At 33.9% G+C, this 14,514-nt stretch overlaps 2 protein-coding genes across 2 annotated transcripts; both read left to right on the plus strand.

Moving 5' to 3' along the window:
- The first annotated feature begins 4,157 nt into the window (after nucleotides 1–4,157).
- On the plus strand, nucleotides 4,158–5,087 carry LOC119254289 (olfactory receptor 4C11-like). Its single transcript, XM_037521406.1, has one exon. The coding sequence runs from the start codon at nucleotides 4,158–4,160 to the stop codon at nucleotides 5,085–5,087; it is 930 nt and encodes a 309-aa protein (XP_037377303.1).
- Nucleotides 5,088–11,647: 6,560 nt separating this feature from the next.
- LOC119254469 (olfactory receptor 4C11-like) lies at nucleotides 11,648–12,580 on the plus strand. Its single transcript, XM_037521570.1, has one exon. It carries the CDS (start codon nucleotides 11,648–11,650, stop codon nucleotides 12,578–12,580), a length of 933 nt encoding a protein of 310 aa, XP_037377467.1.
- Nucleotides 12,581–14,514: the final 1,934 nt, after the last annotated feature.

The raw sequence follows: 14,514 nt of genomic DNA on the forward strand, positions 1-14,514 counted from the left end.
TAGATAGATAGATAGATAATGGATGGAAGGAAGGAAGGAAGGAAGGAAGGAAGGAAGGAAGGAAGGAAGGAAGGAAGGAAGGAAGGAAGGAAGGAAGGAAGGAAGGGACTAAAAATATTTGATTGTTTGCAAGAACAGCCATTTCTGTAAGCTAAGAGTTTTGATAAAGAACATAGTGAGAAAACATTTAAGTCTGTATTTAATGGTGAACATCCAGTTAATAGTTCCGTGGTGTTATGTAATCTGGTAAAGAGCACTGAATTTATGGACTATTCATCTTGCTCAAACTCCTAAACCACAATGTTGCCCTAAAAATTTCACTGCCCATTAAGACTAAATGAAAATTAAGTTGTTACGGTTCAGTAATATGGCAGTGTCAATAATAGGCAATCTCCTGCTATTAATGTAAAGATATATTAAAAAGAAGTAATAAAGATAACTATTAAAAATTGAAAGATCTACTTATCAAATTTTATTTTAATGCAGCATGATTATGATATATTTTCAAATACTCCCAAAGAATTATTTTAAGGTAGGTCATTTACCTAACACTCATACCAAGAATGTAATTTCTCCACCTGCAAACCATAAATATTAAAATATTAAGATACTTTGATACTGTCCTATACGAAATTAATTTATATAAGAGTTTACATGTGTGTGATGTGTATTATTTTGATATCAAATATATATATCATTATCCAAAACATGTAATTCTGAACTTTCAACATAAAATAAATTTTAGAACATTGCACATACATCTGCCTCTCTCTTAATATAATTGCATAAAAAACTATCCCTGATTAATTCAGTTGCATTCTTATGACATTTAAATTGTTTCTTAGATTTTACTACCCTGGAAATACTACAATGATTGTTTTGTATCTATGAGTGAAATTATCCATAACAAATGGAATCACTAGACATATGTCTACCTACATTTATCCCATGTTGAAAAACCCTCTGTAAGAGAGTGTACCCATGTAAAGTCCTACCAAAATTGCTTCCTACATTCTTTTTTGCACTATTTTTTTCTTTTTTTAAAGCTTTTTTTCCCCAAGATTTATTTATTTATTTATTTATATTTATTTATTTATTTATTTATTTACAAGCACGGGTTCAGTCAGAAGCACGGGAGGGTGAGAGAATTCATCAGAGCCAGAGCAGGGAGCAGCGCAGGCAGAAGGACCGAAGTACACTGCTGAGGGGAGCAGCGAGCGCAGGAGAGGTCTGCGCGCCATGTGGGACCCTCCTCCAGTGGCCAGGGAGCAGTTGGGGATCGAACCGGCGCTGCAGAGGCTGCGGGCAGCTTCGCAACCCAGAGCTCAACCGGTGTGCCGCGGGGAGGCCCTATTTTTTTCTTAATATTTATTTTCCAATTAAATGGAGACACTATTCCTTTTTATATCTATTATATAAATAACTACATCTTTATTTTTTAATTATTTAGTATCTCTAAAGAATAATTTTGCATACTAGTATATTTGTTTAAACTCTTTTGCATATGACATATATATATATTTAATAAGTTTAAATTTGTAGCATACATCTAAGCATTCTAATTCCAAATTATTTTGTAACTATGAAAAATGTTTTTGTTCCTAGTAATTATTTTTTATGTCAGCAAATGCTTACCTAATATTTGTAAATGAGGCATAACAAATTTGGTGAAATGAGCTGTCTCATATTCACAGATACCAATTTTTAAACTGTCTACCAATATTTCCATTTGTTCAACATAGATTATAAGTTTAGCCTAAGCGACTATTAACTGTACTTTGGAACATTTTATAGGTAATGAAGCAAACAATAACTTTACTAAATTCCCTTAATTTTCTTAGAAAAGAATACCAACCTCAATATAAAGTGGCCATATGGCTTCAATGCTTGTTTAAACCACAGTAGTCACAAAATTATTTGTATCTTTCAATTGCTAACACTCTTTTTTAAATTAATTTATTTTTTATTTTAACACTTATCATTTTGAATTTTTAGACAATATTTTCTTCCCCCCACCCCCTCAGATTGAGTCCCCATAAAATTTCCTTCCCCAAGGCACCCGTGCACCATCACCACAGTCCCCTGAGCTCCTCCGTCCCTCCCTCTGATCCCTCTCCCAACTCCTCCCCTGCAGGATGTCTCTGGTTTATAATTGTCCATTTTTGCTTTGTTGTGTTTTGTACTGATATTATTTTTTTACACTGATGTCTTATTTGGCTCCCCTATATTCCTGTTTTAAGTGAAACCATCTGATATTTTTTCTTTTTCCTTCTGGCTTATTTCACTGAGCATAATTCCTTCTAGCTCCATCCACGTTGCTGTGAATGGGTGAATGGCATGAGTTTATCTTTTTTGATTGCTGAATAATAGTCTATTGTGTATATATACCACATCTTATTGGTCCAGTCATCTATTTTTGGGCATTTGGGTTGTTTCCAGTTTCTACCTATTGTAAATAGTGCTGCAATAAACATAGGTGTACAGGTGCTCCTTTGAATCACTGTTTTTGTGTCCTTTGGGTAGATCCCTAGTAGTGGAATTGCCAGATCATATGGTATCTTTATTTTTAGTAGACTGAGGAACCTCCAGACAGCTTTCCACAGTGGTTAAACCAGTTTGCACTCCCACCAGCAATGTAGGAGAGTTCCTTTTTCACTGCATCCTCGCCAGCTTTTGTTGTTGCTTGTTTTTTGTTTTTTTGTTTTTTTGATATGTGCCATTCTTACTGGTGTAAGGTGGTATCTCACTGTGATTTTGATTTTTAGCACTATTTTTTAAAGCACACACTTATTGAAGTACTGCTTTACTTACCTGATAGGTGAAAAAGATATCTAATTGAAATTTACATTTGAATGTATTTCACTGTGAATGAGATTTAGCATATTTTCATATGCTTGATTCTTTTTAATAAGAAAGCTCTCATTTGAAATAATTTTTCACATTATATATTCTTGTTACATTTAAAAAAAAACAATCTCTGAAGTCATTTATCTTTAAGTAAATTATGCTCTTGTATAGTCTATATGTTGTAAATACATTTTATAATTTTACCAATTACCTTACACTTTTAACTATGCTGTTATTTGGAGAATATGTGATAAGATACTTAAAATAATTTTCCCCTTGATTGATATAGATGAGCAAATATTAGTTCCCTTTATATCTTTTATCTTTTTTTACTGAAAGCACAGGGAATGGTTCATTCAACTCTATAGATTCCAAGAACACTATTGAAAATTATTGTCTATGACATGGAATTTCCTGAGTTCATGTCCTAAACCCCTGGTATTAAGCATATGTGTGAAATTGAAAAACTATTCTAAGATAAATGGTCTCATAATATTTATCCATCACTTTAGTCTCAATATCTATTTCTGTCTTAAGAAAATATATTGAAAACTATGAAAAATAATGAATAACTGGTAGATTTTAGCTATTCAGTATAATTTTTAAAAACATGTATTTTAATGATTGAAACTAAATTTAGAAGTATAACTACTGGAAATGCTTAAGAGATAAGATGAAAGGAAATAAAGATAGTGAAGGCAACAGATGAAAATAAATATCATGATAGGCACAGTTGGGCCAACTGACTGTCCATTGTTTATTCTCTCTTTCTCTCTCTCTCTCTCTCTCTCTCTCTCTCTCTCTCTCTCTCTCTCTTAATCTCTCTCTGTGAATTTGAGTTTTGTGGGTACATTTAGATTTATTAAAAACATACCACAAATCTTTCCACACTTATTCCTTGAATACTGGTATATTTACTATAAAATATTTTACACCTGGACTACATTAGTCAAAAAATGTGGAATCACATTTAGGTAAATCATGCATAGGTTTTCCTTGCATTTGCCACAAAAGGTTCTTGCTAAAACTACAAATGACTTCTATTTAGGAAACAATTCATAATAAATTTCCTAAATTAAAGTTTATTATGCCTGACAGTCATTCAATTGTTCATTTAATTTGCTGTTTTCATAAGATCAGATATGTGGACAGTGCAAATATTTTGATTTCATTTTTTTAAGAAAACATAATTTGCCCATTGTTAGTATCATTTACATAATCAGCTATATATACTTGACCACCAAATGTAGTTTTTATTTCTTTAAGCTTTTCCTTTACAGAATGACTATTTCTCTGCATCGCAAGAAACAATGCAGCCAAATAATGTCACTGAGTTCATACTGTTAGGATTGACTCAAGATCCTAAGAGACAGAAAATGGTAATTGCTGTCATCTTCATTTTCTATCTGGGAACTGTGGTTAGGAATTTGTTGATTATTGCGACCATCAAGTTCAGTCGGACACTCGGGAGCCCCATGTACTTCTTCTTACTCTATTTATCCCTTGCTGATTCCTGCTTTTCAACATCCACAGCCCCAAGGCTCATTGTGGATGCTTTTTCAACAAAAAAGAGCATACAATACAATGAGTGTCTGACTCAAGTCTTTGCAATACATTTATTTGGTGCCATGGAGATCTTTGTTCTCATCCTCATGGCAGCTGATCGCTATGTGGCCATCTGTAAGCCCTTGCGTTACCCAACCATCATGAGGAGACAAGTCTGCATCATCCTGGTTAGTTTTTCCTGGATAGGGTCTTTTATACATTCTATAGCTCAGATCATTCTGGCATTGAGATTGTCATTCTGTGGACCCAATTTGATTGATCATTATTGTTGTGATCTGCAGCCCTTGCTGAAACTTGCATGCATGGACACTTATGTGATTAACCTGCTATTGGTGTCTAATAGTGGGGCTATTTGCACATGCAGTTTTGTGATTCTGATGATCTCATACATTGTTATCTTGTATTCACTGAAAAACCACAGCGCCGAAGGCAGGAAAAAAGCTCTCTCCACCTGTACTTCCCACATCACTGTAGTAATCTTATCCTTTGGTCCTTGTATATTCATATATACACGCCCCCCAACCACATTCCCCATGGACAAGATGGTGACAGTATTTTATACTATTGGAACACCCTTTCTCAACCCACTCATCTACACTCTGAGGAATGCAGAAATGAAAAATGCCATGGGAAAGTTATGGCATATCAAAATGATATCAGAAAATCAAACATGAAATGAGGACCTTGATGATTACTTACTGAGTCGTGGTTCCACAGAATCACTAAGATATCAAATATGAGAGTGTATTTCCTGACTGCCCAATGCAATGTTATCTAATGTACCTATCTTCCTTACATTCTTCTGTGGCAAATGATTCAACAAATTTAATAGTTGAAAGGACATTTTGAAGGATTTTTGCAAAAAATAGTGGGATAAAGACAAAAAGTAGATGCTACAAATTTAGACTCAGCATGAATGGAACAGAAACAAGTGCAAGAAATGGCAAAACCTTGGCCAGGCCCACTATTGTATAGTTGGAATATCTAACAAATTGAATGTTTGTTTTGCCCCTTTCCCTTGTGTGTATGCTTCATGTCTTCCTTCTAATAAGATATATAAGAAATAGTAAAATACATTGTTATTAAAGAGTAATCATCTATAATCCAAAGAAATAAGTACTGCAATATCTCTATTTTGAAAGTGGAGGAACTGACAAAATGGAGAGATCATTATAACAGTTATATTCAGAGATCATTACCAATTTAACTGCTAAGGCTTTGTGCTTAACCACTATGTGCATAGAGAGAGTTATAATAGAAAGAAAAGTCAACTCTAGTAGTTGTCATTTATTGAGCCAATGATATTATAGGGCAGACTGTGTATATATTTGTTCGTTAGAAATAACTCAATTCTGATAATTCTATATATTATCTGCTCAATTCTACATATCATAAATAATAACAATACTGTGCCTGTAAAATCATGGCATCTCATTGCATACTGGCTTTAAACAACAGGTCATTGAGCACCTGCATGATAAATAAAAATAATTGCACCACATTTCCAAATCTCCTTTAGGCTTTAGAAACTTTTCACATTGCACATGTCTCCAGCTTAGGCTTCTAACCCATTGGTAAGTATGATGACTCAAATTAAAAAAAAAAAAAACATATATTACATTGTCAGGCAAAAGATTTAGCTTGTAATTAAACCTCCAAAAGGCATAAAATTATTGCCTGATAGTTGACCAGTTGTTTTTACAAGGCAGAATAATATCTAGTTGATGATAAATAGTGAAAGTATGAACTGAAGTGTAAAGGAAGATGAATAAATTCAATAAAGAGTAGAGCACATAAATGGTATAAAAATAAGGGAATTTATTTCTATCCTTTAACAATTCAAAATTTGAAGAATAGTAACTACAATTCATAGATAAAATATATTTTGTTTGAATTTATCCTTAAATCAAGAATTAAAAAATATTTGAAGTAAATTCTCAGTTAATGACATAGAGTAACTGTGATAGTCTATGCTCTCAGCAAGTTTTTATCATCTTGTTAGCTTACCATCTCTGTTAGCTTACTGTTTGCTAAAATTTCTTTAATAAAAACACTTATTGGGGGGGTTGAAATTGTATGGGGAATATAAAAATAAAATTTATTATAAAAAAACACTTATTAAAATATATCACTCCATCTACATACAAAGTTTCACAATAAATACACCTCATTCATTCCTTCTGTACTTCTTGATGTAGCATCCAAAATTTTGGCATCCAAGAAATGTATCAGACGTGTTGATAATTGTTGCCTCCGTGATAAAGAAACCAGCAGGTAGGATCTACTGAGAAATCCCAGGAGGGGGCAGATTATGAAAACCCTCTGTTTAAAATGATAACATCTGGATCCTATAAAAGTATATTTGAGGGACAAGAGCAAAGACTTGCAGGGTGAAAAAAGACTTCCAAGGTAAAGACATCAAAAATGCCACCAAAAGGATTAAAAGAAATCAGCAGAGGGAATAAGCATCAGTTGGACCAGCTGCATTCTCAGGATGGTAAAACATTTCAAAAACCAAGAGTTGAAAAAGAGGATGCAGGAAATCTGATCAATTCAATATGGTTATGACAACTATTCTACTAAATCAATAGTGATTTGTTGAACCACCACCGAGTGTTAGAAAGCTTGCTTAACAATGAATTAGTAAAAGCCTAAATAACAAGATATGAAACTGGAGAGACATTAACAGGGATGATCAGAAAGGCTTTCCTAGTCCTATTAAAACTCAATTACTCAATTTTGAGGGCCTCCCTGGTGGTGCAAGGGATTAAGATGCCACCTATGAAGCTGTCGCTGCCTCTACAGCACAAGTTCAAATCCCCGGCCAGCCAAGGAGCAACCCATATGGCACAGCAGACCTCTTCTGACTCGCCCGCTGTTCTCCTCAGCAGTGTACTTCGGTCAATCTGCCTAGTCTGTTTCCCACTCTGTCTCTGGTGAATCCTCTCACCCACCCACCCTGCACCTCTGGCCTGTACCCCAGATCTTGTATGCACAAATAAAATAAATATTTTAAAAGAACTCAATGCTGAATGTTTGGGGATGAAAATAAAAAACTTTTTTTTTTTTTTTTTGCTAGTGAGTGAAGCAATGTGACTGGGTTTTAGAATGATGACTGTAGCAACAGTATAAGAACTGACTCGACTGGAAAAGTCTGAAAGCAGGAGAGGCATGCAAGGCCATTATGATTAGGATATTAAAGGATGGAGAACAGTGAGTCTTCTGCTGGTGCCTTGAGATGGAGAATGTGCATGCTGCTCACTCAGACCACGCCCTTTATCAGGCATTACTTGAATTGAAGCTCAGAAATATGCTCACACTTATAAGGATAGTTAATTTATGCAATACAAACCAAAATATGCAAGAAAGAAATGAAAGTCTTCTCAAAAAATAATTCTGGAAAAACTTAACAGCCACAAGGAAAGATGAAAGTACACCTCTATCTCACACCACACACACGAATACCAAAAGAATAGTCAAAACACTTCATGACATTGGTTCCCGGGATAGCATTTGGGGATTGACACCAATGGCAAGGGGAAAAGAGCAAAAATAAGCAAATGAGTCTGTATCAATCTAAAATCTTTACACAGTAAAAGAAACTATCATTAAAATGAAAGGTACCCTACTGAGTAGAGAAAAATATTGCACATTTTAATTGGAGGAATTAGCAATCCTTCTTATTCATTATGTAATAAGACAAATTGAAGATTAACTTTGATCACATCTGTCTCATGTTCCTTAATTGGGAGGGACAGGGCACTTTAGGGAATGACCTTCCCCAGACTCCTTATTTTGCATCATGCATCTTTAAATACTGCTCCAGGGAAGGCACAAGAAAAGCATTTCCCAGTCACAGTCCTATCTGAGAAGTATATCCAGTCAAAATCCTGTGTGGGAGTGGATTTCAGAAAGTGTGTGAGGAAAGTGGGACCATCTTAGCCTAACTGCTGGCATGCAGATGAGTGCCTAAGCCTTAATGTGACATCAAAGAGATCCTGGCTACAGATAATTTAGACAGAGTATTCAAAACTCTATTAAATTCTCATTTGAGTAAAGGGTGTCTAAATGATATTTGGAAGAAATGATCAGCTTGACATCCTAGCCTTTTTATGAGTTGCTATGAAAAGTGCTTAACTGCATTTCATACTTAGAGAAAATGAACCCAATCAATGTCACAGTGCTCATCTAATATCAAAAAAGGCATTTTTTTGGAAGGACAAAAAGTTTAAGAAATTTTCTAGAGTGCTACAATTTAAACTGGAAGATGAAATAAAAGGCATACCCAGCTGTTCCTGGTAGAAATAGCCACTACTAGGTAAGGTCTGTTGGTAGACAATGGTATGAGAGATGAGCAAATACAAATAATATTTGAGTGTTTTGAGTGTTACAGGGAATGCTCCGTGGAGGTGATGAGTTTGCTATAGTAGGATGCAGGCTTCCCTTCTCAATTTTAACTAAATATAGAACAGTTCCAAATACTGTAGAATTGTGTCTATAGGAAACTTTAATTCTTTCATTCATTCAATATTTTTTATTAATCACATATTCTTTCTACATGCTTAAATCCTGCAGTGAGTAGATAAAAATTATCTTTTTTATATTTCTTCATTCTAACGTATTCCTATATCAGCCATATAAAAATGTGCATTTTGTATGATCACTATATATTATATACAATACAATTAAGTTTACATATTAGAATAATAGATATAGTAATATCATACATTATATATAATACATCTTATATATAATACATTTAATCATATGCACACATATATGTACATATATATGCATTACTTAATTGTTAAAATTATGACTTTGTTTTCACTTCTGTTTGTTGAGTATTAGGCAAAGTGCATATTTGGAAAACATATGTCTGCTGTGGATGTACAGGTAATGGCAGCGCAGTGGGTATGACATCATGAAGAGCACTGAGTTCCTGAACTGACCCAATACCTGCCTCATCATCCTACTCAAACTCCTAGACCTTAACACTGCCCTAAGAATCTTGATGTCTCTCCAGGCTACATCAGAAGATTGTCATGATCAGTCAATTATATATAGTAACAGATTCATCTCTTAAGGTGATAATTTGAAATGTTTATTTTAATGCAGCATGACTGTGACATATGTTCAAGTATAAAACCAAGGAAATATTTTATAAGTTAGGCCATTCTCTCATATCTGATACCAAAATGCAGGTGCCCACCTGCTGCACAAATATTATGCTATTGTGCACTCCCCTAAACACAATTATTTTGTATGAGAATGTGTGTGTTGTGTATTAGCCTGCTTTTAATGGGATATTACCATACAGTTCTGAGCTTCAATTTACAACATCTCTGAGAAGTCTTTGCATGTAACACTGCTTAGTTTGGGTTGATTGCATGAATTACCACCCCTAATTCATTCAGCTTCCTTCTGAAGGGCACTGAAGTTCTTTCCTATCTTTTGCTACCATGGAAAGGGCTACAAAAATTGGCTTTGTGAATGAGATTATCTGCACCAAATGGAATCACTGGACTAATGTTTATGTCCAGTGTAATATCATCAATGTTGAAAATCACTCTTTAAGAGATTAGGCTCATGTGAATTCATTCCAAAATGTGTGGGATTGTTCCACATCATTTTTTAATTTATTTATTTATTTATTCTTATTTTTTATATAATTCTTACATCATTTTTCATTTTTGCACAATATATGCATTTTCATCTTGGTTATATTCCCCATACAATTGCACACCCCTTATTTTGACCTCAAACCCTCCACATCATTTCATTATTATTTATTAAAATACATTTCTCAAAAAGACCAATTCATTAACTTGATAGGTAAAAAAAAAAATTGCCATCTTTTTGAATGTAAATGAAATTGAGCATCTTTTCATTTGTTTAATTATTTTTAATGAGAAGAGGGGTTTCTTTTGAAATCAGGTTCTTTTGTTTTAGCCTATTATGCATTTGAGCTGCATTTTTAAAGATTGGTGTCTAAAATCCATTCACTTTTAAGGAAATATGGCTTTGACTAGCATACAACTATTTATAATACCAATTTGTCATTATGGTTTTACTTAAAGATCTATAATCTGGAGAATATTTGTCATGAGTAACAAAATCAATTTGTCTTATATATATATATACATATGAATAGACATTAATTCCTCTCCATATTAATCTTCCCTTACTTAAATCAGGGGGTGGGACATTCAAGAATTAGATCTAAGGAATTCATTGAAGTGTTTTGGCTGTCAGTTGGAGTTTCTTCAGGTCATTTTCTAAATCCTATATAAATGTGGAAGAATATTATATTCTTAGCAAGTGTTCTCACTCTGTTTCTCCATCATTTTAGTGTCAGTATCTCTTCTCTGGTATGTTGATCTAGAAAAATGAGTAAGGGAAAGAATTAATTTGGACAACACAATATAATTTTAAAAACACAAAAATTAGTGATGGAAGTTGAATTTAGAATTCTAAACAACTGCAAATGTTTCATAGATAAACAAAAAGGAAACCAAGTCAAAGTAAAAGATAAATTAAGTCTCCAGAATGAATGAACCAACTGACTGGAGGCTCATTGCTAAAATTTTGTTTTAGGGATAACCGTGATATAGTTCCTATATGTGTCAATTCTCAACTCATAGTCCCTCTTTCATATATAATATGGTAAATTAATATTGGTTCAATTTAAAAAGACAGAATTATAAAGTAAAATGAAGTATGCTTTTCCTTCCTCTCTCTCATAGCTGTGTGTGCATTTAGGTTTATTAAGAAGACACTACCAATGTTCTACAATTATCCCTTGAAGTTCAGAATATTTGCTAGAAGACAAGTTATAATCAGAGTTCAGATTCAAAAATGTGGAAACATATTTAGGTAAACTATGAATAAGTTTTCTCTATTTTTGCTGCAAGCTATCCAAATTTATGAAACCCAAAAAAGAAATTCACAGCTCAGGATGTTATCTACCCATACCAAGTGCCCTTAGCCAATATTCTTATGCCTAAAATTCATTTATTTTTCTCAATACTTATATATTTAATTGTTTTCTAAAGTTATCAGGGATACAGATCCATTAAATATTGCAAGTTCTGGTTTATTTTTTAAAAAGACATATTCATAAGTAATGCTTTCAAAATCAAGCTTTTTACCTCTAATACTAGAATTCTTTTCAAATTATTTCTTTACAGATTAACTGTTACCAACCAGCTCTTTCAGGTTATCAACTGAAACAATGCAGTCAAATAACAGTGTCACTGAGTTCATCCTGTTAGGATTGACACAAGACCCTGTGAGGCAGAAAATGGTGTTTGTTGTCTTCTTCATTTTCTACGCGGGAACAGTCGTGGGCAATTTGCTCATTATTGTGACCATCAAGTGCAGCCGGACACTCAGAAGCCCCATGTACTTCTTCTTATTCTATTTGTCCCTTGCTGATTCCTGCTTTTCAACATCCACAGCCCCAAGGCTCATTGTGGATGCTCTCTCTTCTAAAAAGACCATATCTTACAATGAGTGCATGACCCAAATCTTTGCACTACATTTCTTTGGCTGCATGGAAGTCTTCGTTCTCATCCTCATGGCAGTTGATCGCTATGTGGCCATCTGTAAGCCCTTACGTTACCCAACCATCATGAGGAGACAGGTCTGCATCATCCTGATTATTTTTGCCTGGATAGGGTCATTTATACATTCTTTTGCTCAGATCATTCTGGCATTGAGATTGTCATTCTGTGGACCCAATTTGATTGATCATTATTGTTGTGATATGCAGCCCTTGCTGAAACTTGCATGCATGGACACTTTTGTGATTAACTTGCTGCTGGTGTCTAACAGTGGAGTTATTTGCTTAAGCAGTTTTACGATTCTGATGATCTCATACATTGTTATCTTGCATTCACTGAAAAACCACAGTGCTGAAGGCAGGAAAAAAGCTCTCTCCACTTGCACATCCCACATCATTGTAGTGATCATATTCTTTGGCCCTTGTATATTCATATATACACGCCCTCCAACCACATTCCCCATGGACAAGATGGTGACAGTATTTTATACTATTGGAACACCCTTTCTCAACCCACTCATCTACACACTGAGGAATGCAGAAGTGAAAAATGCCATGAGAAAGTTATGGCATATCAAAATCTCTTCAGAAAGACACAAATGAGTTAAGGGCCTTGGTTATTACTTACTGAGTCATGGTTAAACTGACTTTCTAGATATCAATTAGGATAATATATTTCCTGATTGCTCCTAGCATTCTAATCTAATGCTTCTATTTTTCTTATTTTGTTCTGAGACATTGATTTAACTAATAGTCCAAAATAGCAAAATATAACTATTGGTGTTAAGATAAAATTAGCTGGTATGAATCTAGATTTTGCATTAATGGAACAAGTGCACAAAATTTTGCCCAGGACCACTCACTATATAGTTGGAAAAATCTAACAAATTGAATGTGGTTTTGCCTCATTCCCTCATGAGAATTATTCTCAATCTTCCTTCTAATAAAACATGTAAGAAATAGTAATATATATTGCTATTAAAGAGTAATTATTTAATAATCCAAAGAAATAAGCAATGCCACCATCCTTATTTTTAAAATACAGGAACTGAAAAATGCAGAGATCATTATAACAGATGTATCAGAGATCATAACCAGCTTAACTGCTCTGGCTATGTGCATAGAGACAGTGATAATAGAAAGGAAAGTTGACTCTAGTAGTTGCCATTTATTGAGCCAGTGATGTTGCTGGGCAGACTGCATATATTTTTTCATTAGTGATAACTCAATTCTGATAATTTTATATATTAGCTGCTCATTTCTACATACTATACATAATAGCAATACTGTGCCTGTAAAATTATGGCATCTCATTGTATACTGGCTTTAAACAGTGGGTCACTGAACACTTGAATGATAGATAACAATGACTGCACCACATTTCCAAATCACCTTGTAGGCTTTAGAACCATTTCATATTACACATATCTCTACCTTGAGTTAGGTTGCTAACTCATTAATAAGTGTGATTAATTATGAGTTAATTATGTGATTAATTAGGTTGCTAACTCATTAATAAGTGTGATGACTCAAATAAAAACATATATTACATTGTCAGGCAGAACTTTCAATTTGTAAATTTAAAAGCCAAAATTCATAGAATATTTGCCAATAAGCTGACACTAGTTTTTACAAGGCAGAAAAATATCTAGTGGATGATAAAAAGTGAATGCATGTATTGAAGTGTAAAGGAAGATGAATAAATTCAATAAAGTGTGCAGCATATAAATGGTATAGAAATAAGGGAATTTTTCTATCCTTAACTGATTCAAACTTTAAAGAATAGTATTAGTACATCTCATAGGAAAAAAAATATGTTGTTTGAATTCTTGCTTAAACTAAGAAGGAAAAAATTTTGAAGTACAGATTCTCACTTAATGATCATAGAGTAACTATGATAGTCTTTGCTCTCAGCAAGTTTTTATCAACTTGTGAATTTGAACCATATATGTCTCATTTCTCTGTAAGTTTACATTTCACTAAAATTTTATTAATAAAATCAATTATTAAAATATGTCACTTGGGGCCTCCCTGGTGGTGTAGGGGTAAATCTCAGTGCTATCACTACTATGGCATGAGTTCAACCCTGGCCAGGCAGGCTTGGCAGACTTCTACTACCTCACCCGCATTCCACTTAGCAGTGTATTGCAGTAAATCTGCCTGTTCTCCCCATTCTGTCTCCATTGAATCCATTCACCCCTGCTCCTCTGGCCTACACCACAGTTATTCTGTTCATAAATAAATAAATAAATCTTTTTAAAAAATAAAATATGTCACCCTATATGAACACAGACAATTTCACAATAAATATATCTCATTCATGTCTTCTGTACTTCACTACATATCATCAAAAATGTTGGCATCCAAGAAATGTATCAGACATGTTGATAATTGTTGTGCCTCAGTGATAAATAAAGAAACCAGGTCCTCCCTTCCGAGTTGTTAGGATCTTTGAGAAATCCCAGTAGGGGCCAGAAAAATGAAAACCCACTATTAAAAATGATAAGATTATTTAACTTCCGGGTCATATAAAGACA

The sequence above is a fragment of the Talpa occidentalis genome, unplaced genomic scaffold (genome assembly GCF_014898055.3).
Source record: "Talpa occidentalis isolate TD23 unplaced genomic scaffold, MPIMG_talOcc4v2.1 talOcc4.3, whole genome shotgun sequence".
Classification (NCBI taxonomy): Eukaryota; Metazoa; Chordata; class Mammalia; order Eulipotyphla; family Talpidae; genus Talpa; species Talpa occidentalis.